The 27,012-nt window shown below is 45.5% G+C and overlaps 2 protein-coding genes and 1 pseudogene across 2 annotated transcripts; 2 read left to right on the top strand and 1 right to left on the bottom strand.

Moving 5' to 3' along the window:
* Nucleotides 1-5,853: 5,853 nt before the first annotated feature.
* LOC123819999 (olfactory receptor 13C7-like) lies at nucleotides 5,854-6,813 on the bottom strand. The gene has a single exon (XM_045840648.1). It carries the CDS (start codon nucleotides 6,811-6,813, stop codon nucleotides 5,854-5,856), a length of 960 nt encoding a protein of 319 aa, XP_045696604.1.
* Nucleotides 6,814-17,949: 11,136 nt separating this feature from the next.
* LOC123819595 lies at nucleotides 17,950-21,341 on the top strand (annotated as a pseudogene).
* A 2,722-nt stretch (nucleotides 21,342-24,063) lies between these two features.
* On the top strand, nucleotides 24,064-25,020 carry LOC123819995 (olfactory receptor 13C7-like). The gene has a single exon (XM_045840645.1). It carries the CDS (start codon nucleotides 24,064-24,066, stop codon nucleotides 25,018-25,020), a length of 957 nt encoding a protein of 318 aa, XP_045696601.1.
* The last annotated feature ends 1,992 nt before the right edge of the window (nucleotides 25,021-27,012 follow it).

Raw genomic sequence — 27,012 nt, 5'->3', positions numbered from 1 at the left:
ACAGCAGCTTTATTCATAATGGGCAAAATTTGGATTTCCTTCAGTAAGAAAGTGGATAGATAAACTGTGGTACATCCAGACCATGGAGGATTATTCAGCGCTAAAAAGAAATGAGCTGTCAAGCCATGGAAAGACTTGGAGGAGCCCTGGCTGGTGTGGCTCAGTTGATTGGGCATCGCCTGCAAACCAAAAGGTCGCTGGTTCTCTCTCATATTGATGTTTCTCTCCCTCTTTCCCTCCTTTCCCCTCTCTCTGAAAAAAAAAGAATTTTTTTTTAAGTTTTAAGAAGACCTGGAGGAAGCTTAGCCCTGGCTGGTGTAGCTCAGTGGATTGAGTGCTGGTCTGAGGACTGAAAGTTGCTGGTTGGATTCCTGGTCAGGGCACATGTCTGGGTTGTAGGCAGGATCCCCAGTGGGTGTGTGTGAGAGGCAACCAATGATGTTTCTCTCGCACATTGATGTTTCTCTCCTTATCTTTCTCCCTTCTGCTCTCTCTCTCTCCCTGAAACAACAACAACAAAAAACAAAGACACAGAGGAAACTTTAAAAGCATATTACTAAGCAAAGCCAATCTGAAAAGGTTACGTACTATAAAACTCCAATTACATGACATACTGGAAAAGGCAAACTGTGGAGAGAGTAAAAAGGTTAGTGGTTGCCGGGGGTTAGGGAGAGGGAGGGATGAAGAAGCAGAGCACAGAGGATTCTCTGGGCTGTGAATTGTACTCTATAATGGTGACACACGTCATTATACATTTGTCTACACCCATAGCATGTACACCACCAAGAATGAGTGCTAATGTAAACTACCAGCTCTGGTTGATGATATGTCAGTTGTGTTCATGGACTGTAACCAAGGTACCACTCTTGTGCAGGGTGGTGATAGTGGGGGAGGTTTTGCATGTGTGAGGACAGAGGTATATGGAAACTCTCTTTCCTTTCTGTTATACTTTGCTGTGAACCTAAAACTTCTCTTAAAAAGCTAAGTTTATTAATTTAAAAAATAGCAGTTACACATTAAAAATCAGAAAAAAATACTGGTTCACTCATCAGGTTGTATAACTGCTCAAATTCCTCATCGTAAATGCAAAGCCAAAGAAGCAGCACCCCAAGCTTATGGTTAATTCCAATCCCATCCACAATGTGATATGATTACTGCATGGCCACTTACACGCTCACTTGTTATTGTGCAACCAGTTATGACACCATGATGAGAACATGCACCAAGCGGATGGTTCTGAGCCTCACCCGACACTTAATTGAGAACAGTGCACATGTGTACTCCCTGGTACGATCATACATAAGCACATGTGCATGGGCTTGGACTAATGGAAAGATCAGCACAGAACTACACTTTTTCTAATCGAGGACACATTTAAAGAAGATAAAGTAAATGCACGGAGTTGGCAGGGAAAGATTTATTCCGAGGACCATTCGAAAGGCAGTCCCTTCAACAGCACGCATGGAACGTGGCAGTGACCTCCATGTGTCAGAAAACCAAAACATAACGAGTTTGCATGTGCCTGTTGTCTTAACACATGTTAAAGGTTATTTACTATATACATGTAATAAGCTCAAATCAAATACCTGAGAAACCTCCATTTGGGAGCAGTTCGATTCTTGTTTGCTCAGACTAAATTATTCAAGCGTTTTGTCTGTTTTAATTCTGATACCTTCTTTCACGCTCTCTTCCACAGCTGGAGTAAATATGTCATTCTGTTCATTGTTAGCTTTTTATAATCATGATGATGTTTTATGTTTAATTTTAATCCAACTGAAGTTTATGGCAGCGTATGGTGTGACCTATGGATCAAAGGCACATCTTCATCCAGCTGAATATTGTTGCTGTCCCACTGTTAAAAAGTTGTGCCATTAATTTTGATTTAACATATACATATTAATTTCATGTAGTTGGAATTTTCTGGTATCTCTGATGCCACTAACTTTACTAAGCTTAAAAAAACAATGGTGTATAGTTCACTAACTGTTACTTTGTACTAAATTCAAATCTGATAGGAAAAATCTAACACTGTTACCTTAAAAAAAATCCTGTATTGTTCAATTGTTCTTCACTAGCAATTTCTGGAGTTCAATAGAATCTTTTGAGGGGTTAAAAACACTAAATAACTATGTTTCTAAACTCAGGTTTCCTATTGGCCTTTTCTCGGACCTGGCGAAGTTTGAATCTTTGGAGACAGAGCCCAGAAGTATGCATACCAAGAAGTTCTGCTGTTGGTTACGATTTGAGAACTTCCACCTTAGAAATTGAGGTTATTTTTTTATTGCAATACTTCTCTGGCCAATTGCTCTGCCTTCCCTTATGTTCACATAACACAATCTCTTTTTATTGACTCAGTCTATTATGTTGGGAATTATGTGTGTCCCCAATTCTTTAGAACTTAATACTACTGTAGATATGCTATTCTTCCTGTTGTTTTTTTTCTCTGTCTACTGATGGTATGTAGAAATACAATTGATTTTTGAGAAGTTACTTCTATTTTTTTTAACGTTTCTGAACTCGTATTCCTGCTAATAGTTTTCTGGTTTATTTTTAGAAATACAAAAATTGTGTTTTCTGCAAAATTTGGCAGTCATTTTTCCTCTGTTATATTATTTATGCCTCTTATTTTGCATTTGACCACATTTTTATATCTGTTTGCATTTGTGCGTTTAGAGCTACTTGAGTAGAAATGCATGGTTTCCGGTCTAGCATGTAAGAATCTTGAAGTCACCACACTTTACTAGCAAGTAAAAAGATGAACATGCTGACAAATCAACAATCCTTCTTAGACCCATAAGAGAAGCGAGGTCACAGGGCAAACTGCTGCCCAGACATCAGAGGGACCAGGCTGGGTTGCGGATGCGGGAAGGCTGGGCTCACAGCAGGAGACTTCCACACAGGAGCTGCTTCCCTGCCTCTTCTTTCAGCCCTGGTCCCAAGTCCTCGGGGGCCTGCTACTCCAAGTGTGGCCTGCAGGGCAGCCGCAGAGGCATCACCTGGGAACTCGTCAGAGACGTAGAATCTCGGACTCCACCTCGGATTCACTGAATCTGAACCTGTATTTTCACAACATCCTTCGGAGACTAGTGAGCACATTCAATGAAGTTCAAGAAGCTCTGAATCTCAGGGTCTTGCAGAAATGTCCACCAGATGGCGGTTTACAGCAGGCACAAGGCGCAAAGCCCAAAGTCACGTACTCACGTCTCCTTCAAACAGTGCTCTGGGTGGCACTAGCGGTTTGGAGTCATTGTCCGTGAACTGTGGAAAGCAATGGGAGAGCGAGCCCAGAGGAGACCCCTTATCAACGAGTAGCAGGTCGTGGCGTGTGAGCCATCAGTTCTCCCTCCCTGGGCTTTCCGCAGGTGTTTTCACCAACAATGCCTAGTGAGAGGGATGCGGTGATAAACTCTCATCTTACAGACAAGGAAATTGAGGCCCAGAGAAGGAAAGAACTTAGCCAAGAGCTCAGCAGTGGCAAATGGTGTTGGAGACAGAATTGGAAGGCAGGTCCCTGACTGCCTGGCCTAAGCTGAGAGCACCTCTAGGGGGACATGGCAAGGGGTGACCAACCCCAGTCTGTGCTGACCTGAGCCATCTGCCTACCCCACTCCTGATCTTCCCCCACCCAGCTGCTCTTTGAATAGCTTTCTGATTTTCTTTGGGAGTGCTAGCAACAGCTGTCGTAATAATTCAATTTGGAATGTTAATGGACTTTCCACAATACTAAGGGCCTGGACTTAACCCCCATGCATCAGGTGTAATTTAGAACAACCAAGATCATCCCTGGTCCCCAGAGGGTCCCCTGGGAATTCTGATGGTCCCCGAGTCTGTGGCCAGTGTCAGCTGTGAGCCACTGACTCTTTCATCAACTTCAATCCCAACCTACTTACTTTTGCTGTTTTTGATAGAAGAACAAAGATCTGCTTGCACAAGCCCAAGTGAATTTTTCTCGTATTTTCTCCTAAATAAGAATTCATTTAGATTGAGTAGGGAAATCATGTTGAATTCAAGAAAGGAAGACTAAACAGAATTGAGGCTAACCGAGCCTAAACAATGTGTGCCCAGACTATAAGGAAATTTAAAAAATATTTTTGGGGAAGCATAGGGTTATACAAATTCTCATTTCTACCCCTGTTGAAATATTTGATAACATTTTTGGATGCTGGTTTATCAAACATGGTTGTTACAGATTTTGGGTTATTTATGTATTCTTTGCACAGCAGGAAGTCAAAATGTGGGAAATGACTGGTTGGAATAAAAGTCCAACTCAGTGGTACTCCATTGAGTACCAATGGTACAAGTGGTACTCCAACCCTTACCACTCAGATGTTTGTTTCTTTTGAGCTCCCAGTGTGCGGGAAATCACTGAGTTACGGTAGTAAATTGTGGGAGAAAGCTTAACTCAAGCAGCCATAAATCAATGCATTGTTCTTAATCTTTCCCCATACCAGTTATAAAACCACATACAAACACACATATGTGCACATACATGCATACAGGGTGGGGCAAAAGTAGGTTTACGGTTGTTCATATGGAAAATATTACAATAGTTAAGAATAAACTGTCTTGTGTACTCACAACCATAAACCTATTTTTGCCCCACCCTGTACACCATTCTTAAAAGAGATGCCATTTTCAATGCAAAGATTTTCCTGATGTTGGATTTAATACGATTACTTACTAGGTAATATAGATTCCAAACTTCAATTTTTTTTCAATTCAAATGGGTTATAAATATATAGACTTTATACAGCAATAGAAAATGAATACAATTTTGGAGGCAACTATCAACCAGGAAGAGAGGGAGCTGATTGAACATGGGGGTGAGGAAGGAAGAGGGAGGGGAGAAAAAATAACCTGTGATATACTAATAATAATTAAAGGACCAAAGTTTGGTAATAACTCACTTTTACAAACACAAATTTAAGTGCATTAACAATAATCTCTGTAATACAGTAAGTACACACTATTCCAGCACATTCCTTGCACATCGGAGAAAGTCATAGACTCGGAGCTCTGAGAGCTACACTGTTCCCATGGCCACTAATGCGGGGGAGTAACTCTCTCTGCTGGCTTCTCATTAACGGTGGGATTAAGAATGATTTTTGCATTTGTTTCTCCCCAGTATTTGGGGGGTTTCTTCACAGCGTGGGCATACATATGGAATGTGTGCTGGGTGTATGTAACTGCCACCCATGTGCCACATCAGTTGCATGGATGAAAGTGTGAGAGCTGCAGGCACTGCGTCAGGCAGCGCTCTACCACCTGCTGCAGTGAGGTGGTGTGTCTGCCTCTGAGCTTCCCTGCAGTGCCGGTAAAGAGGAGAATATGGTGAATGGCAAGATTCCATTAGATCAAAACAAAGCAGCTGCTCACAATAAGTCCTGCTATTTCTAGTGCTAATATCTGAGTGGCATTCCTGTCGTGGTGCTAACGATCATTGTTATAGGCTGCGGCAGATGGCATTTCCCAATTTATCCATCTATCAGAAATAGTGAAAGTCTCTGGCGTGAGGCCAGAGCAGAATGGAGTAAGCAGTGGTTCTACCCAGGGAAAGACAGTGTGCTCTAAGGGCCCGTACCACTCAAATGTTTGTTTCTTTCAAGCACATCTACTCCTTATAGATATTCATCAAGTTCTGGTATCAGAAGATTGAAGATTTGGGCAGCAAAGTATAGCTCTGATATGACACAGTATAGTTTCATATGAAGCCAACAAACTAATCAGTAGTACCAGAAATGAAAAGGCTTTTTCCACTGATAGCCCAAGGGCCCCCTTGGGTTACCATTTTCCCACAAGTGCAATGAAGAGTTTAGGGGCCTTGTGTTCTGACAGTGCGGGTGCCTGTGACAGTCACTTAGCGAGGTGTTTCTGAAGAACCAGGTTCCTCACAGCAGCCTTCACGTCCTTGTTCCTCAGGCTGTAGATGATGGGGTTGAGCATGGGGGTCACCACCCCATAGAAGAGGGAGATGAGTTTGTCTGAAAGGTCCTGTTTGTCTGCTCCCAGTGGGTCCTTGGATTTCGGTTTCCCATACATGAACAGGATGGTCCCGTAGAAGATGACCACGACTGTGAGGTGGGCAGAGCAGGTGGAGAAGGCCTTTTTCCTCCCTTCGGCTGAGGGGATCCTCAGGATGGTAGTAATGATGAACACATAGGAGAAAGAGATGAACAGAACTGGGGCCCCCAGGAAGATCACATTTGTCACCCCCATGCTGATCACATTGATGGAGATGTCAGCACAGGCCAACTTCAGGACAGCCAGGATCTCACAGGTGAAGTGGTTGATGATGTTGTCCCCACAGAAGGGCAGCCGAATTGTCAAGATTGTGTGCACCACAGAAGCAGCACCACCAATAGCCCAGGAGCCGGCAGCCATGGGCACGTAGGCAGACTTGCTCATGACCATGGGGTACCTCAGGGGGTTGCAGATGGCCACGTAGCGATCAAACGCCATCATGCTCAGGAGCACACACTCAGTGGCTCCCATGGCAAAGGAGAGGAACATCTGCACGGCACAGCCTGAGAAGGAGATGGTTTTCCTGGGGGTCAGGAAGCTGTCAAGGATGAGGGGGACTGAGGAGGTGGTGTAGCAGATGTCCAGGAAGGAGAGGTTCCGCAGGAAGAAGTACATGGGCGTGTGCAGATGGGAGTCAAGGAGGGTCACCAGGATGAGGACCCCATTGCCCAGCAGGATCACCAGGTACATCAGCAGGATGAGCACAAAGAGTATTTTCTCCAGCGTTGGGTGGGCGGAGAGGCCCAGCAGAATGAACCCCACCACGGTAGTGGTCTGATTGGACCTGTTCATGTTGTATCGATTCTGCCACTCACAGTAACTGAAAAGGTCAGCCTCAACTCTCTGTGATTTCCAATGTGTCTGGGCAGCCGGGCAAAAATCCCCACCCTGCTGAGCAACTGGAAAATAGCTCTGACAATTTGGTCATCTCTATAGGATTCTAGGAAAAATGTAGTTAGAGGTCAATATTTAACTTCTGTTTCCAGTAAGAAAAAAAACAAGTTAATTTGGATTTACTCTCCTGCCGATGGCAATGATAAAAATTGGACAAACTATGTAAAACATCTGTGTCAAGCATTAGCAATGTATTGAAACAACAAGGAATCGTAAGGCCATAAGTCTGGGATAAAGTAGGAACTCAGAGAGGTAAGACCAGCGTTTGCAGCTATGTGTCACTGAGAGGCCGAGAGGCACTACTGCCCGCTTCCTGGAGCTGGGGAACAGGTTTTGAAGTGCCAGGCCTACCAGAAAGCTGTTTCTAACTAAACTTCTTCCCGTAGGAGAGGACCCCTGGCCCCCAGGGCAGCACCACAAGAATAGGAGTGAATCAGGAGGAAACACCCATTTCTAGGTTTTACAACTACCTTCAAATCTTCCCAAGCCCTGAGATAAGACTGAGATTGTCCCAGGTTTTTGGTGCTCCAAAATATCTGACAGAAGCAAAAAATGAATCCGCTCTGAAGGAAAGTAACATCACTACACTCTCTAAATCACTTCCACAAATAACTGTGCCAACACAACATCTGGTACTCATTAATAAAAAAAAATAAGGCGCATAGGCGACAAGACAATATAAACGAAAATCAGCAGAGCGATTCAAACTGTGGGTGGTGTGCTCTTGAAGCTGTCACGGCCGCAGCTGCAGACGTGTGCGGGCCCTGGAGCGCTGCATGCTGGGGCCTGGCCACACCCGTCCCCAAGCTGCGCTATGCACTGTGGTCAAGACATGGAAACAATCGTGGTGTCCTTCCATAGATGATTAGATAAAGAAGAGGTAATGCATACAATGGAATACAACTCAGCCACAAGGAGAGATGAAATGCTGCCGTTTGAACGACATGGATGGATTTTTGAGAATATCAGCTAAAGCAGCAAAATAAGTCAGACAAAAAAAGTCAAGAGCATATGATCTCACTCATGTGTGGGTTATAAAACTGGCAGAAACAAGTGAAGAAACAAGACAAACGAACGAATCATAGACCCAGACAACAGTGTGGTGGTTACCAGAGAGAAAGGGGAGTGGAGGGGAGGTAGTAATGGGTAAAGGGCATCATACATGACGACAGGAGGAGATTTGACGTTGGGTGTGAATACTCTTGTAATATACAGATTATGTATTATAGAACTGTACATTTGAACCTATACAATTTTATTAGCCAGTATGTTACCCCAATACATTTAATTGAAAAAATTTTTTTAAAGAAAATCAACAGGAAAAAAACAGAAACTCAAGTGTCCATTTCCTTGGGGCCAGTGGGAGCCACGAGCGCCTCTGCGGTGGTGTCACCTGTGGAGAGAATGAGCCCAGACACAGTGCCAGCGTCTGAACGTGCTGTTGGTCCTTTTGCACATTTAGGGCAGTGAGTGGGCCTTGCATGCACTGTGGCCAGGCTGAAGGAGAGTCCTGACTGAACATCCTTTCTTCTCGTCATTCTCCATCTGCCTGCACCAGAGGCACCGGCTTGGCCCTGAGACTGTTCACAGAGCCTCGAGTCCTGCTCTGTCAGCCCTTCTTTCCAGGACGGCTAAGCGCTCCCTGAACTGGGGTGTGTTCTGAAGCAGTAGAGAACTTTCAGGCAACAGTGAAGGTGCTGGGCACTCAGTTTTATTTGCTCTGTATGTAAAATGATCATGGACTTCCCAGATGTCCATAGTTCCAAGAGCTCTCAGCCATCTGGCCGCTTCCTCGGTGTGCAGTGGCGCTTCCTTCCTGGGGGGCTGAGACACTCCCCTGTTGGTGCTTAGTGTTATAGCTGTTACCAAATCAGGGCCATAATAATTTAATTCATATTGATAGACATCTATTGAGCATCTTCTCTGGCCAGGCATAAAATCTAGGTGCCAGGATCACAGCAATGAAAGGCATAGCTCCAACCTCAAAGAGCTCAAAATTTAGTGGTAGGTGGTGACAGGGATTTGGGGGAAGTGGTGATCACCATAATTAATTACCTAAGTACTCACATCACCATCATTGTCGTTGTCATCATCATCATCATCGACTATAACAATCACTCTAACACTACTGACAATAGGCCTTAGGGTGCATTTAGCAATCTGCTCCCTCTCCAAAGTAGAAAGCCCCTTACTGCATTCCTCGTAGTCCTCCGCCTGGCCTGACTCCCTGAGTGATGTGAGGTGTGGTGGTGAACTTCCTAGCAAGGCTCCTTTAAGTAGTTCCCCTTTGATATTAAGCTAAAATCTGCTCTTTTGCAGCTTTAACCCCTCTTCCACAGAAAGCCCTCCACATATCCAGAAATAGTGTGGCTTCAGCACAAAGATAAACAAGGGCAGTCTCTATTTTTTCCCCAGGGCCTTAAAAAATTAATATATCCCTTAGAGGCATGTGTACCATCCAGAAACTGATTACAAAAGCTGGTCAGTACTGAGAACAGTCTCTATCTGGAATCCTCGAGTTGCCCGGGACGCTCTGGGCTCAGGTGTCCAGGACTCCTGCTACCTGTGATGTGTGTCCTGGGGCAATGAGTCAGCCCTAGGTAGGTTTTCGCTCGGTCAGCCAGCATCCAGACTCTCCCAAGAACATGGATCATGTAAGGAAAATATTCCCTCCATGTCTTCATCATCAGATCCAGAAACATGGCTTCTTATTGCTGGGCTTTGGATTCTTAAGTGTAAAAGGAGAAGGGGTCCCCATTTTTAATTAAGAAGGGACAACTGTATGAAATGAAGGCTACGAGCTATGGGGTCCTGGGCAAGGCTTTCCCCTCTGCATAAAGCCGGGTGAAGCGGAATGACCTTAGAGATTCCCACAGTTTGATGGGTCTGTTGGACTCCTTGACATTAACATTATCCCAGTGAAGGGACTTCCTCTCTCTCCTTCTCAAACCCACATGCTATTACAATCAAATCTGATGGCAGAAATGCAGCTGTGCTAATGGAGATTTTGGTATGATCAAAATCTGTGCTTACCTTTGTCAGAAAAATAGTGAGCGACAATGGTTTGTTTCCTAAGGGCGAAGGCTCAGAATGTGTGGCAGCTGAAGGGTCCAGCCAGTCCTCTCCCCTCGCCTTTGTGCTCAAGGCACATTCTCCAAAAGACTGACAGTGCCCTTAGAAGATAATTTAAATTCCAGTCTTCTCTTGGGGACCGTTTTAGTCCCTCAAGTCATTTAAAGTTTGGAAAGTGAGTTGTACTCAGTTTGTATTCTTCTGAGATAATATTCCTAAGATCCAATTATGATGAAAGCGCTGGAGGTTTGCTGCCTGCTTCCCCTCCCCTTGCCTCCTTTTCTCTCTTTCTCCCTCCCTCCTTGCCTTTTCTCTGAGCACTCTAATCCCATTCACAGAGTCCAGCAGCCTGCTGGTCACTGATTACAAGACTCATTCAGACCCCCAAGTCTTTTCTCCTAGGATATAGCCATGCCCCATCACTCTAGGTCTGTGCTTATACAGTGGTTTTTTGGAAGTTCTGAGTGAAAGACACACTTGCCCTTTAAAATTTCAGGTCATTGTATTAGGCCCCATGAATCAACCTGCCCTGTTCTTCCTTAGTCTTCACTTGACCTTCATCTAAATCATGGTCCTTTCAGCTTCCTACCATCTGTGCATGTGCTCTGAGACCTCATGGGAGTCACTGACAGAATGTGACCTAGAACAGGGATGGGTCCAGAGCATGGGCACGTTCCTTTGTGTCCATTCCTTTGTGTCCTTTTGTGTGCCCATGCTCTGGACCCATCCCTTTATTCAGCAGGTGATTATTCACAAAGGGCCGTAATATTCTGCTTTCTGGAGTGCACCTCCTAGTGGCAAGAAAGAGGCGAAAAGCAAGTTACCAAACAAGGTAGGAAGCACAGGACAGGAGAATGCCCACACTACTGTGAAGCCCAGAGGGAGGCCGGGGCCAGACTTCCTGGAGGTGATCCAAGGTCAGTAGTGTGTTGGAGCTGGCTCACAGACTGCATGTATCTCCTCCCAGCTGCTGATCAGTGACGTCATTAGTAGCTTAAAATTGAACATCATGGTGGGAGTGTTTATATCACAGAAATCAGCAAATGATCCAGATCAAGGCGTTTGTTTGTTTGTTTGTTTGTTTGTTTGTTCTGGAGATCCAGTTGTTAAACATTTACCAGCACACCCCTGGAGTGGATGGCAGGTTACCTGATGAAGGGCAGTGGGGAAGCATCCCAGGCAGGAGGGGCTGCATGAACAAAGGCACAAAAATGAGAAGAGCCCAGGGCTGGGGAGAGATCAGCAGCAGTGTAGTGCTGCTGGAGCATGAAGGGGCAGGTGTTGCTGATGGGGAGGAAGGCAGGGCTGGACCTGTGGTTGGTCTTTTGGGGCATCCCATGGAGTTAGGACTCTCTCCTGTAGGGGATGAGAAGGTATGTAGGAGTTTTAAATAAAGGTCTGACATGGTCAAATTTGCATCTTAGGTTGATCCTTCTGGGCACAAGGTGGAGGGAAGATTGGGAGAAGGAGGACAGGGACTGAAGAGACAAGGAAACACTTTTCACAAGTGAAGACAAGGACATTAACCAGGAAAGTAATGGAGGGGCGGTGAAAACAGGGAGATTCAAGAAGTATTTGGTGGATGCAAAATATAATATTAGCATTTGGCTGGATATGGAAACTAGGAAAGAGAGTAGAGTCAATAGTTTTTGCTCGGGTGATGGGTGGATGATGATGACACTACGGTAGTAGAGAATTTTGACCAAGCTGCTGGTTTTGGGAATAAGATGAATTCAGGTTGGGGCACAGTGTGTGTGAGGAACATCCAGGTAGAGATGGGCAGATGTCTAAGCAGGAGACTCATGGACTCATTCATCACTGACGGAGCGTGGCTAGAACCCTGCAGATGCTTGTACTCCTCTCCTGTCTCTAGTTACAAATCCAACGACTATCATGGGAGGTTATTGGAGACCCCTCCCCCAAATGCAAATTTATAATATCTACAGGGTTTCCTTGACCTCTGAGTCACTAGAGACTCATTCACTCTGTCGTGAAGGAAGTTTCTTACTGGCAGAGGAGGAAGTCTCCAGAGACCAGTGACCCACAGGAGGTCAGCAGGGGTATGGACAGTCGAGGGTCAAGGGTCAGGGGTTGGGGGAAGCAAAGGTAGAAAGAACAGCTAACTCAAGAACAGAGGAATTACAGGCAGCTATTTAGATAATTCATAAAAAACACCATCATTCCTCTTGCATTAACTGGGACCCTGATCCTAGGAAAAGCCTAGATAGACCAGTGCTTCTGCATCAGAATCATCTGGAAGACTTTTTAAAACACAGATTGTAAATACACACACACACACACACACACACTCAGAGATACGATTCAGTAGGTCCAGGGAGTGGCCCAGGAATCGTCATTATTAACATGTTCCCAGGTGATGCCAATTTTGCCTGTCGGTCACATTTGAGTAACATTGGACTTGACCCCTTACTAACTCAGTGCATGGGGTCTCGGGGCATTGAGATTCAGGTATTGCTGAAAATGTTTCTCCTCATTTCTCTTCACAGCCTAGGGAAACCTCAGGCACACCAACCAGGGGATATCTGACTTTTAATTGGCCAAGGCAGAACTTGGCATGTCAGCAATCTCCTCATTCCATGTGTGTGAGTGTGTGTCAGTGTTCCCGTGAATTTGCCACAGACGAGTGGAGATGACCACAGGGGTGGTCTGAACCCAGCAACACCAGCATTTCCCAAGGCCGTGCCTGTTTACTGCGGCTTCCTGAGGACAAAGGTGGAAATGACGCCCCTCAGGATACACAGGGTCTGTACCCAGATCCCTGGTCCACAGGTTTCGACCCTGCTCAAAACACCTGGAGATTCCATCAGGAATCAGGAATCACACATCACCTTCTCTGAGGGCAGAAAATAGCCACCACCATTTGGAGATAATACTAGGACTGGAATCAGATGCTATAAAGTCAGAGAAACAGGACTTCCCTGAAGAGGGAAAAGGGAAAAGAGAGAAGGGGAAAGTTTTCCCCATGGAAACTGAGGGCACCAAAGCTTTGCCTCTTCACAGAAGGGAGACCACCCATGCAGTAAGCACTAAGTGGAGAAGTGAGTGTGTAATTTCTGTTGTGTGAATTCTGGATTATCTAAGCAACATATGCCTGATCCACTGCTTCAACCTAGGGTTCAACCTAGTAAGTGAAGCCTCACTTACTATATATACCTGCGTTCTCATTCATTGTCTCAATGCTCTGTTTCATGAAGTACCTGGCCACTGGCTTCCCATGAATAAACCAGGTAGACGCCTGCCCCAGGGGCAGTCAGCAAATGGGCTGCCTGGCAGCCTACACTGGATGGTAACTGAACAAACTCCTTAGATCTGTCTCTCTGCAGCACGAAAGCAAAACACCAGGACACAGTCAGCAGCTGATGAAAGGAAGGCGGGAGGGAAAGGAGAAAGTAGGGTAACACAAAGAGAGTGCAGTGAGAAACAGCCTGACCTACAGATGCTGAAGTCAGGGCATACAGAGGAGAGTGGGGGTGATTGGTCCCCGCTGGAGTAAGAGAAGCAAGGCCAGAGTGGTTGAGTTTCCAACTGGCAGACCCCAAGAGTTGGGGGACACAGAGCTCTGCCATGGTGGGAGAGGGGGCGGAGGGTGGCCAGCAGGAGCTACTCAGGTCCTGACTGGCATTCCAGTGCCTGTTCAACCACAAGGACCACTGGTAACACCGTTCTACCACAAACACCACAATACTAACCTTGGAGGAAATCCAAACCTAAAGGAAGGCAAGCACCTGGCATTTAGAGGGCAGCAGTGAAAGATGCATTTGACACCACGAAAGCGAGGCGTGGTAGCCCAGCAAAGGAGGGTCCCTCCACCTGCTCACGTCCAAGGGTCCTCATCCCAACCATCACGGGGTTTCAGGAAGCATTAGACAGGACAGGGTTTAGAAAACAGTTGTAAATGAATGGCAATGCTTATTAATATTAGCATCTCCCCTTTATCTTAAATAAAACCAATCTAACTGGCCATAAACTCTTCAATCACAGAAATGGTTTCTTTGCCATGTGTTTATTTCCAGAAACAAGACTGAAGCTGGTCACAAAAGACATAGAAATTGTACACTGAAATGTCAGAAACCGCCCTGCAGTCCCGCTACCCTCACCAGCCCTGACAAGCTCTTCTCCTTACTTCCTCCAGGGCTTTCTTCCGGTTGTCAAGTTCAGCTCTTATAGCCATTTGTTGACTCTTCTCTCTCCTGCATATCCCACCCCAGATCTAGCTCTCAATCCTGTCATTTCTTTCTCCTAAATACCTCCCAATGTCACTCTCCCCTCCATCCCTCTTATTCACATCCCAGGCTGGTCCTGCATCTTTCTCCTGCAAACATGTCCCCTACCTGCCCCTGCTCTTTGGTACCTGGCAGAAGGCCTGGCACATATGGCATATGTAGCATAGAGATAGTTCAGAGTAGTACACAGGCTAGAGAGAGAGAGAGAATGCACCCTGGGTTGCTGAGTGCAGAGGAGGAGACGCCTGGTGGTGAGGAATCTGTCGGTCTTCAAGTTCCCTGGAATATGTGAATCACTAGGCCCAGAACTTCCCTTCTAGGTTCTTTGAGGGCCAGTGACAGAGCCATCTTGGACCAACTGCTATGAACAAAGCCCAGGACAACTCTGATTACCTGGCCAGAGACTGTCCTAAGCTGAGATTTCTGTGCCGTGACAGGAGAGCTTACGGTACATTTCCCAACATTGCCTAATGGGGTCTATGGAGTGAGGTCTAAATTCTGAGCCTCTCACCAAACTTTAAACTACGTCTGGGATAGGTCGTGGCCCAAATCAGCCCAGCCCTAAATTCCTGAGAGAGTCATCATGGGATCCTCAAGAACAGTGTGGAACACAGAGAAGAGGGTCCTGGGCCCAGCAGCTGGGCATGGCTTGCCAGCCTGCCCTGAGTGCCCTGGCTGAGCCTCAGCCTTAAGAGTCAGCCTTTGTCTCCTTGTCTCACTGAGCTCCAGGGTCAGGCAAGGGCACTGTGAGTAGCTGTCACTTTTATGAGCTGTGGCTGTACTTTGGACCCCTCTACATCCAGGGTCATTAAGAGACACCAGGAAGTTAGACAACAGTTACAGAGTATGTGCTGATTTGAGTGTGTAACCACGTGTTGATGGAACAGCTCCTCTGAGAGATACAATCTGTATGACCTGCCTGGTTTATGGCTTGTTATCACCTAGATGGACAGGTAACACCAGAGGCAGTTATTTCTCCAGGCTCCAGTAAACTGGCACCTTCTCCACTCCATCGGCCTGCATTTTTGCGATCAATGGACTGTTGGGAACCGCCCTGCCTGGTATTAGAAGCTGTAACCCCCACCTAGGCTAAGGCTAAGGGGACGCCCTTGGAACCGTAAGCCAGCAAGGAGACAAGCTTATCTCCCTGACAGGAGCGCCGCTTCTGCTCCTTCATACCTCACCCTGCCTGGACCCCACTGCTTGGTCGGTTAGCCAATGATGGGTAAGATTCTCCAAGGGGGGAACAACCTAAGACAGGCACGATCACGTGGGAGACCCCCCAAAAGAAGGACTTTGGGGGCTACGGCAAAAGGGGGTGATGGACTCTCGCCCTTTGGCTTTGACAAAGCCCAAGTCCTCCTGCTCTGCAAGAAAATCTCTTAATCTCTTGGCTGTCTTACTTCCCTTGTTCCACTTAAGCCTGAAACAATGACAGGGTGGTGCTGCCCTGTGCTGGAAAGGGTGGTTTCCCCGGGTGATCGGCCTAAGAAAGAACAAGTAAATTCCTGTGAAACCTTCTTTGTTTAGAATGCTCTCAGTTGAATGAGAAGGGTCCAAGGAGGAAGTTAGTTTGTTCCTTAAAGTCTTACAGCTCTTTGACCCTGACTCAAAATAGACCCTCAGAGTTCCTTGTTACCTATTGTTTGATTCTTACTTCCTTGCAATGAATACTGTGCTTTACCTGAATTCTTATGCAAAACGAACCCAATAAAAGCCAGTTTGGATGGTAAATTGGCGCGCTCCCCACTAGAGGGGGTGGCCATCCAGTCCCTTCTTCACAGAAACTTGTCTGTCTCTGTGCATGTTTTTCTCGCATGTTGACGAACATCCGCAGCCGAGATGTATACTGCTGGCCGGTGTCCTCTACAACGGACCCAACCCAGCCTTGACAAGATCCCACACTGGGTAAGAGTCAGTGACCTCCTCGGCTAGCTCTTTACCACTTAGGAGGGAAGAAAAGAGGCTGATGTAAAGAGGGCTGTGCAGGGAGAGGTTTGGGGGAAGGACTGGGCTAGGGGACCAGACAGCTATTCTCAGAGCTCCAAAGGCTGCTGCTGTGACAAAGGAGCCAGCCTGTTTTACTTGAGCCCAGGAGGCCAACTTAGGACCCGTAGAGGAAGGGAGAAGTTAGAAAAGGCAGTTACCAGGTCCCCCAAGAACTCCAACACCCCAGGCTTCCTGGCAACAATGTTGGAAGCTGTGAACCCTCACTTTGAAATGTTCGAGCAGAGCCTGAGAAACCACTTACCAGAGAGAGGATCCCTCTAAAATGTGGGTTACAGGAGAAGACTGAATTGAAGACTAATACCTGAAGATTCTGCCAAGCCTCAAATTTTGTGCTCCCTCATAACTTAGGAGACTTTCTCTAAAAATGATTCTCTTGTCCCTTAATTCCTGATATCCTGAGAGAACCTCTTTAGACACAGTATCATTACCAATGAGAAGAAATGGTCTCTTCTTCAGAGCCACATGCAATTCACAAACCTCTCTCCTAGCATCAGTTTGTCCACCTCTAAACTGAGAGGTCAATGACTCGAAGACTGATATACATCAGAAGTACATGGGAAACGTTTATTTACTAGAAAAACATAACAAAATGAAATGAAACAAAACAAAAACAAAAACGACTGATCTCCAAGACCATCTGCAAAGGAGGACCCTGAAATCTGTATTTTTAACCAGCACACTGGGAGTATTAGATAACCAGATCCGTGCTGTTTGGGGCATCCTGTGGCAGAGCCTCGTGACTTCTGGTGTTCCTAATCTCTTTGGCAGTAAAATTGTGATGGTCTGCAATGTGGCTTTGGATATTCTGGGATGCTAAGTAGATTTACAGAGGATGGTATCTGCAAAGCCTCTCAATGGCACTGGAGGGTGTGTAACTCATCTTAGCCCAGGCTGGGGCTGTGAATTGTGAATGGGCTCTAACCATCAGGTAGGATTTTATTCCTTGGGTCAAGTCCCAGGGTGGCAGAGGTACAGACAAGTCAGTTGTGGTTACGGGACGCAACACACAAGGACTAACTTACAAAACAGATTTCCGAAGACTCTGATGGGCATTCCGTGTTACAGGCTCTGGAAATTCAGTCTGGTAAGATCGTTCAGAGAAGAGCCAAGATCAGAAGACTTATTCCTACTAACTAAACTGACAAAACACTGAACTATAAACTAGATGCTGTATAAGAAATAAAACTGCTAAAGAGATAAGAAACTTCATGTTTTCAAGGCAGCACAGGCCCTCTTTGTAAGACTGTCTGTGTGGAAAGTCAAATTATAATGGAAATTTGCCGGGCAAGGAGGACCTAGATCCAAAAGAAAGGGCCACGTGATATTAATGGCCAGGGTCCCTGAGCTGTGATAGCTTGAGGACCCCAATTATATGAGAAAGACAGAGTTACTCAGACACCTCTGCTTCCCTGGAAAGTGCTGGAGACACACAGCATATACAGGCATACAGTTTGCTATAGGTATATTAATATCATTGATTAGACAGAAATACGACTCATTTTATTGTTTCATTAAGTTTCTAGAGTGTATTCTTCCTGCTTTTCACTGACACCTAGCCCAGCTTTTATATAACTTGGTTTTATAGTTGAGTTCCATAGAATGACTTTATTTTTAATTTTAGGGACATCATATTGTGACCCCCATGTATTCCAAAAACAAGCATGTATTTTCTGCCTTCAGTATTCCTAAGGATGGAAGAGAGTTTGAAATGGAAGCATCCAACCAATGTGCTGTGACAGAATTTGTCTTGCTGGGCTTCTCTGTCCACCCAAGACTAGAGGAAATGTTCTTTGTGCTCATCCTGCTGATGTACCTGGTTGTCCTGCTGGGCAATGGGGTCTCATCCTGGTGACTGTCCTTGACTCCCACATGCACACACCCATGTACTTCTTCCTAAGGAACCTCCCCATACTGGACACCTGCTACACAACCTCCTCAGTCCCCCTCATTCTTCTTTTTAAATTATATCTTACTGATTATGCGTTACAGTTGTCCTGATTTCCCCTCTTCCCTCCCTTCCACCCAGCACTCACATCTCCCTCAGGCAATCCCCCACCATTGTTCATGTCAATTGGTCATGCATAGGTTCTTTGGCTACTCCATTTCCTATACTGTACTGTACATCCCCATGGCTATTCTGTAACTACCTATTTGTACTTCTTAATCCCCTCACCTCTTCCCCCATTCCCCTAGCCCCCTAGCATCCAGCAACCATCAAAATGTGCTCTGTATCCATGATTCTGTCTCTGTTTTTCTTGTTTGCTTAGTTAGATTTTTAGGTTCAATTGTTGATAGATATGTATTTATTGCCATTTTATTGTTCATAGTTTTGATCTTCTTTTTTCTTAAAAAAGTCTCTTTAACATTTCATATAATAACAGTTTGATAATAATGAACTCCTTTAGTTTTTTTCTTGTCTGGGAAGCTCTTTTTCTTCTCTTTGATCTAAATGATAGCTTTGCTGAGTAAAGCAATCTTGGCTGTGGGTCCCTGCTTTTCATGACTTTGACTATTTCTTTCCAATCCCTTCTAGCCTGCAAAGTTTCTTCTGAGAAATCAGTTGACAGTCTTATGAGAACTCCCTTGTAAGTAACTAACTGCTTTTCTCTTGCTGCTTTCAAGATTCTCTCTTTATCTTTAACTTTTGGAATTTTCATTATGATGTGTCTTGGAGTGGGCCTCTTTGCATCCATCTTGTTTGGGAATCTCTGTGCTTCCTGGACTTGCATATCTATTTCCTTCACCAAATTAGTAAAGTTTTCTTATACTATTTTTTCAATAGTATAATAGAATTCCAATTTCTATCTCTTTCTTTTCTCCTTCTGGTAATGCTATGGTGCAATTATTGGACTGCCTGAAGTTGTCCCAGAAGCTGCTTATACTATCCTCAGTTGCTTTTTTTTTTTTTTTGAGATTCTTTTTTTTTCTTGTTCTGATTGGTTGTTTTTTGGTTCCTTATGTTCCAAATCATTTATTTGACTCTCAGCTTCAGCCACTCTACTGTTGTTTGACTATAAATTGTTCTTTGTTTTAGTTAGTGTATCCTTCATTTCTCACTGTATTTTTTTTTATGCTGCTGAGGTCCTCACTAAGTTACTTGAGCATCCTTATAATCAGTATTTTGAACTCTGCATCTGATAGATTGCTTATGTTCATTTTATTTAGTTCTTTTTCTGTCGTTTTGATCTGTTCTTTCAGTTGTCATGTTTCTTTGTCTCCTTGCTTTGGTAGCCTCCCTGTGTTGGTTTTTGTGTATTAGGTAGAGATGCTATGACTCCATGTTTTGGTAGTGTGGCCTAAAGTAGTAGGTGTCCTGTATGGTCCAGTGGCACAGCCTCCCCTACGACCCAAGCTGGGTACTTGAGGTTCCCTTAATGTGGGCTAAGTACACTCTCCTCTTGTTTTTGAGCCTTAATTGCTGTTGGCAGGTAAATGGGAGGGATTTACCCAGGCCAGTCAGCTGCAAGGACTGGTTATGACCACTGACCACCAACCTCTGCCCTCCAAGGAGGATCAGCTGTGCAGGTGCAGGATGGTGGTGCTCCAACATGGTCTGTAGCTGTCCACTGGGTGCACAGCTCTGGAGTTTCCTGGGTGGTTCAGGCCAAGATCAGCCCACCTCTGTGTTTTGCCCAGGGCCACCCTGCCTGACTTATAAAGCAATCTAAGATGGCTATTACTTGTGCTGGGCTTGGAGATTTACAGGTGAAGCCAAGCTGTAAATCTCAGCTAGTTGGTGCTAGTGCCAGGCCTGGGGCCACTTAGTAAGAGGTACAGGGGCTGGGGGCTCACTGATGCTGGCTGTTGCTTGTTTGAGAGGATTTAGGAAGTTGTGAAGCATGAGCCAAAACTAGCCATTCATGTGGAAAAGCAGCTTGGGTGGGACAGAGCCTCTGGGGATCTCCAAGGTGGTGCAAACAGTGTTATCCAGGTTGAAGGAATCTCAGATATGGCAACAGCCTGCTGGTTCTATGGCTCTGTGCGGGGAGGGTTCAGAAAAGTGACAATAGCCTCTGCCCACCTTTTTGTCTGGGAGAAAGCTGCCCCTTAGTTCTCATCTTTATGCCAGTCAGTTCATTTTTTCCCCATATTCCACTGTTGACTTTCAAGCTGTTACCCCAGTGCTAGAGCTCAGAGGGAATGAGTCTGAGTAAGTCTGTGTGTGTGTTCTTTAAGAGGAACAGCTTGGAACTCCAGAAGTTTCTTCTATTGACTCAATCCCCATTAGTTTTTGCAGTCAGTTATGGGGACTTATCTTCCTGGCACTAGAAGGAACCCTAGCCTATGGGGCCTGGTATGGGGCTGGGACTCCTTGCTCCCAAGATATCCCTCCCAAATTTTTATCTACCACATGTGGATGTGGGACCAGCTTGTTCCACATCTCTGCCCCTCCTACCAGTCTGGATGGATGTGGTTTCTTTAATTCCCCAGTTGTCAGATTTCCATTCAACTTGATTTCTAATGGCACTCAGTGATGGTTGTTCTACATTTTAGCTGTAATTTTTATGTGGTTGTGCAAGGAGGCAATCTGTGTTTATCTATGCCACCATCTTGACCATAAGTCCTCTCCCCCTCATTCTTGACAACTTCCTAACCCTCTGGGAATCCATCTATTTCTCAAGCTGTGCCATGCTAATGTTTCACTCCTTTGCCATGGGAGCCACACAATGTGTGCTTCTCAGCATGATGGTGTTTGATTGTTACATGTCCATCTGCAACCCCCTTAGGTATATGGAGATCATGAGCAAGTCTGCCTACGTGCCCATGGCTGCTGGCTCCTGGGCAGCTGGAAGCTCCACTGCCATGGTGCAGACACCCCTAGCAATGTGACTGCCCTTCTGTGGGGACATCATCAACCACTTCACCTGTGAGATCCTGGCTGTCCTGAAGTTGGCCTGTGCTGACATCTCCATCAATGTGATCAGTATGACGGTGGCCAATGTGATCTTCCTGGGGTCCCAGTCCTGTTAATCTTTGTCTCCTACATCTTTATCCTCACCACCATCCTGAGGATTCTCCTCTGCTGAGGGCCAGCAAAAGGCCTTATCTACCTGCTCTGCTCATCTTACTGTTGTGATCAGTGTTGGGGGACTACAGTGAGGGCCACCTGCTCTGGAGCATGTAAAGACAAGTATGTCTGTTGGGAACAAGGCAAAGCTTCCACCTCTTGTTTTTGACATTTAGTTTTGCAAAGACAAGTGCAGAGAACCCCTAAAGACGCCCTTGTGGTCAAAGCATAGTCAGACCTTTGTTATCCCTTTACTTCCAGAGAAGTCGATAAAGACAGAACAGGAACCTCCTAATCTTAGGCACATTTCTTTGATGTGAGAGTTAAGATTTACATAGAACTGTCTGCATCTTATGTAATTGGATTTATGCGACATAGGCCCTAAACTCCTGTGAGGACTCTCAACAAACTTTAAATTGCTTCTGGGACTAAAACTGCCCCCAAACATCCAGAGCTCTAAATTGCTCTAGGGCTCCATGAAAGAACCCCTGGGGAGAGGGTGAGGGGCAAAGAGCAGAGGGTGTCTTCCCTGAGTGTGCAGGCTGGGCGTGACTGCCAGGACCACTGGGAAGCACTCCTTGTGTGCTCCTTATCTCTCTTGTTATCAAACTGGGCGTGGAGAAGGCCCCTGAGAAGGAGACACAAGAGCCCTTTCAGCTATGGTCAACCCTAGATTTCTTTACCTTGCTGTGAAATTTGAAGGGACTTCTGAGCCTCAGAACAGCTAAACAGGATTTGCTGCTCAGTCCCAGGCACAGCCTGGCAGATTGGGCTTTGTCAGGGATGGTCCAGGTGGGCACTGAAGCAATCACCTTCCAAGGCCAGAGGCCTTCCCATCCTCCTCCCACCATGAGACCTTCTGTCCAGGTGAGCTCCTGCCTGCAGCATGGCCTCATCCCCACACAGGACACAGACCAAGTTCTTTCTGTGGCTAGAGCTTCTTCAGGTAGGTGGGAGGAAGAGAAGAGGCGGTTGTGAGGGAGACCTGGTCACAGCTGCCATGTCTCTGAAGGGTTCTTCCAGGGGAAGGGAGCAGGCAGTCCTGGGAGTCCAGACCCATGTGGGGGCAGGCAGATGTGAGGAGAGGGGGTGGCATTGGAAGAAGGAAATTGCTCCTTATAGTAAGGGAAAACTTCCAACAATCAAGTCTGTCTGGCAAAGGAATGGGAGCCATGCACTCACACAACTAAAGAGTGTTCAAAGCAGAAATGTAAAAATTGTGTTTCATAGAAGGCTCATACTGGGGAGGTGAAAGAGGCAAGGCTAATTATTTTACAACATTCCTGCCAAGTCTTAGACTCTCTAGCCAATGGTATTAATAACTCTAAAAACAGATCTCTTTTCCCTTAATATTTCTGATGTCCACAGTCTCTGAAAATTGCATGAGGATAAGTTCAGACTGTGCCTTGTTTCTCCCATCTGACCTTCCTCAACCAGCAGCAGTGTAATAGTCACAGACGCAATGTGTGAGGCCCAGAGACACCCCACCCACCCAGGCCCTGCTATGAGGCAGATATTTTGGACAAGGGTGGGGCACCTGTATCTTTTTCACAAATGTTCTAGAAAGAGTAAGAAGGACCAAGACTTCATAATTGCTTCTCTGCTTCTTAGTAAACAAGCTGTGGTACAAATGGAGGAGCCAAAATACAGTCAGAGTGGTGAGGGAAGGAGCCCTAGGGAGGAGGTCAGGAACCAGGCTCCAGTCCTAGCCCTGTCCACGCTGCCTGTGACCTCTCTGAACTTCAGTTTCCTCATCAGTAACATGAGCAGTCCAGGCTTGAGCTTTTGTCTGATGTACTGGACCACTCTGTAGTGACTGAAGGACATCCTAATAGGCAATACTTCCTTTGAGTTGACCTCTCTGTGAGGCTGGGTAGAACTGCCTGCTTTCCTGTGGCATTGCAGTGGCTATAATGGTCAACTCAGAGAGAAAAGGGTCTGAGCTAGGAGTTGTGACTTATAAAGTAGCTCCAGAAGCATGGAGCCTGGTCACAATGTCACAGATGCTTACGGTGAGAGGCTTACAGGATGCTTATCCTTGGATTGTATTCCTGCTCCCCAACCCTCAGGGCTGGAGTGGACTAAAGAAACTGCAGTGCTGTGGACAAAGGCCATGGCTAGAGGAGGGGGATGTGGAAGTGCTTCTGTTAGGGTCTCCATGGTCTATCAGCCAGAAACTCCTATTGACAGTGTCATGAAGGGGAATCACCAAACAAACTCCCAAGAAACAAAGTATAAACCAGGGATCAAGTAAACTTCCTAGCCTGTGTCCATCACATTCCTTCTGTATAGGGCTACAGATGGAGCCAAATTACCATCAGAAAAGCCTTTATACAAACACAGAATTAGAACCAGGGCAGCAAGGTGATGTCAATGGTCAGCATCAGTGAATATAACAGCCTCTAGGACACTACAGGTACAATCTTGGGATAGGCAGGACCGGCCAGAGGGGCCAGTGAGTGCTGACCCTCTGGGTTTATGCTTCATGGTCCCCATGTAGGTTCATCTTTACACACCCCTTCCTTCAAGTGTGTTAACATCATTGATCCAGCTGAAATTCTTTCATGTATCATGGTTTGATTAGATTTCCAGGCTGTCCCTTTCCTGCTTTTGATGTGATATATCCTGAGTTTTAAGGTCACTTTAGTAGACAGTGAATTTTATCTCTTAGACACTGATACTATAAGCTGGTGTGTCAAAGGGTACATTTAATGGTGAGTTCTGGAAGCATTTCATTGTATCCTCAGATACTGATCCCTATAAACATGTGTTTGCTGTCCTCAGTTTTCCTGACGGTAGGAGAGAGAATCTAAAATGGAAGTGGCCAACCAATCCACTGTGTCAGAATTTGTCTTGCTGGGGCTGTCAGATCAGCCAATGCTGGAGAAAACGTTCTTTGTGCTCATTCTGCTGACATACCTGGTGATCCTGCTGGGCAATGGGGTCCTCATCCTGGTTACCCTCCTTGACTCCCGCCTGCACACACCCATGTACTTCTTCCTGGGGAACCTCTCCTTCCTGGACATCTGCTACACAACCTCTTCCATCCCTCTGATCTTGGATGGCTTCCTCACTCCCAGGAAAACCATCTCTTTCTCAGGCTGTGCTGTGCAGATGTTTCTCTCCTTTGCCATGGGAGCCACAGAGTGTGTGCTTCTGGGCACGATGGCATTTGATCGCTATGTGGCCATCTGCAACCCCCTGAGGTACCCCACAGTCATGAGTAAGGCTGTCTACGTGCCCATGGCTGCCAGCTCCTGGCTGGCTGGTGGAGTCAACTCCTTGGTGCAGATCTCTCTTGCAGTACAGTTACCCTTCTGTGGGGACAACATCATCAACCACTTCACCTGTGAGATTCTGGCTGTCCTAAAGCTGGCCTGTGCTGACATCTCCATCAATGTGATCAGCATGGCAGTGGCCAATGTGATCTTCCTGGGGGTCCCAGTCCTGTTCATCTTTGTCTCCTACATCTTTATCCTCACCACCATCCTAAGGATCCCCTCAGCTGAGGGTCAGCGAAAGGCCTTCTCTACCTGCTCTGCTCATCTTACTGTGGTGATCATCTTCTATGGGACTATTCTTTTTATGTATGCAAAACCCAAGTCCAGGGACTCACTGCGGGCAGACAAACAGGATGTTTCAGACAAGCTCATCTCCCTCTTTTATGGAGTGCTGACTCCCATGCTCAACCCCATCATCTACAGCCTCAGAAACAAGGATGTGAAGGTCGCTGTGAAGAGCCTGGTGAGTCAGAAATACTTCGCCCAGTGATAATGGGAGGAAGCAATGTATCTTGTGATTCTGTGCACACAGAGGATTCCACAGGAAATGCCCACATGATAAGCATAGACATACAAAACCGACCAAACAATGTGCATCAGGATGGGGATTTCCTAAGGGACTGACGATGCAACATAAACTCTGTAGAATGAGGAGAGGGTTGTGCTAAATCATCTAGAACCAAGAATAAGTGACTGCTAAAATGCATTCTTTTTCCAAAAAAGTAAGCAATAAAGTTAAAACTTTGTAAAAAAATATACTTTTTTTGTTCATGTGCAGGCTGACTGCAATTTGTGTGTGCCAATTATGTTGTTTTCTTCTCTACTGTGTAATGGAGAGCATGGCAATGAGGAAGTCACTAGCTAATGGGTGTCCATTAGCTAAATTAAAATCCAATCTGCATTTTGGAAAATTACGAACACCAAGTCATACCAAATGATACTATTCAATGCCTCTTGAGCTCAGAGTGTTTCCTGTTTAATTATTTCCTATTTAATATCCCACAGCCAATTTGGGGGAGCTTCTTCTCTTACTGTACTTAGAGCACACCTATTCCTACTCAAATTTGTGGAGGAGTTTGTGTCAATACTAATCAAACTCCAGATATTGTAGGCTAAGAAGAAAATTTCTAGCAGTCTCTATTTAGACAAATCATTGCTACAAAGCAAAGTTTATATTCTGAGTCCCTTCATTTCCCCGAAGTTAATTTTTACAACTGTCCAAACCCCAGTGGTCAAACTCAGTCTCCTCTGTCCCTTCAGGATTTGGACACTGGCACCAACTGCTAAAAATATGCCTAAAGTTACCCTTCCAGTTAAGAGCATGGGGGCTGGAGCCAGAGTGAGGAGGAAGTGCCTCTACCTTTGTAACTTCAGGCACATAGAAAAATTACTTAATCTTGCATAGCCTTGGTTTCCTAATTTGTAAAATGGAGACAATTAAACCAACTCCATGGAGTTGTGGGATTAAATGAAAATGAGGCATATACGTGTGTGTGTGTGTGTGTGTGTGTGTGTGTGTGTGTTCACAGTGGGTAGCACAGAATAGCAAACATCCCAATTAACAAATGAATATTTTTATTACTAATGAAATATGTTAAATAATTCCTCCAAGGAAGCCCTATAACATTTGGAGGCAGAATTCAGTGCCACATTTAACTGAATCAGTTCTGATTTATTATTGTAGCAGCTTTTTGGTTGGCTTTCTAGCTTCTGAGCCAATAGTACCATTTCTCTGGTTATTTATTTTCCTCTCAGTCATCTCTGTCCTTTATCCACAGAGATGGGGGACTCATGGTTGTGCTATGTAACACTGACTCTACCGAGATCAGTCAGATTCCTTTTGGAAGATTGTCATTCATACTCAGGGAGCAAGTCCTGGATCCATAACATGCAAACTTGGGAGCTATGGGGCGATTGTGTTGGACTGTGTGTACTAAGAAGGCAAAGAGAAACCAAGTCCACAAAGAGGAAAGAAAGAACAGCCAGAGAGCAAAGATGGGAGATGATGAAGGCACCCTCACGTGTTCACAGTTCTTGGTTCCCCCTTTCTCCCAGGCCTGCCACATTCCTGCATTTTTGCTTCCAACAGACCCCCTACATCCTCATACTAGAGTCTACTTTTCACTAATCTAGATTGTTGCTTTCTTTGAGGTGGGTTCTAAAAGTCACATTTAATGATTATTAACTTGTACAAAATATTCTTTTTCATATGCCATGTGCAAACAGAGTGCCAGGCTGTCATGCATGGCAGAAGCCTTAGAGAAATCAGTTTTGAAACAATGTTTCTGAACTTAATATTGAGTGCGTCTTATAATAATTGGTCCCTTCCTGCTATAGTGGCTTTGCCCTCTGTGGATTCCATCTCCTTGTAAATCTGGAACCTGTCCAGGTGTAGATATGATATAGGAGGTCTAGGTCAAATCCCTGACCTCTTACATAGAACTGGGTGACCATGAGCATGTCCTCTGCTCTTGAAGAATCT

Source organism: Phyllostomus hastatus, unplaced genomic scaffold (genome assembly GCF_019186645.2).
Source record: "Phyllostomus hastatus isolate PE091 unplaced genomic scaffold, TTU_PhHast_1.1 phas_contig_34, whole genome shotgun sequence".
Taxonomy (NCBI): Eukaryota; Metazoa; Chordata; class Mammalia; order Chiroptera; family Phyllostomidae; genus Phyllostomus; species Phyllostomus hastatus.
The sequence above is the reverse complement of the archived record's forward strand: the minus strand, read 5'-3'. Positions and strand labels throughout refer to the sequence as shown.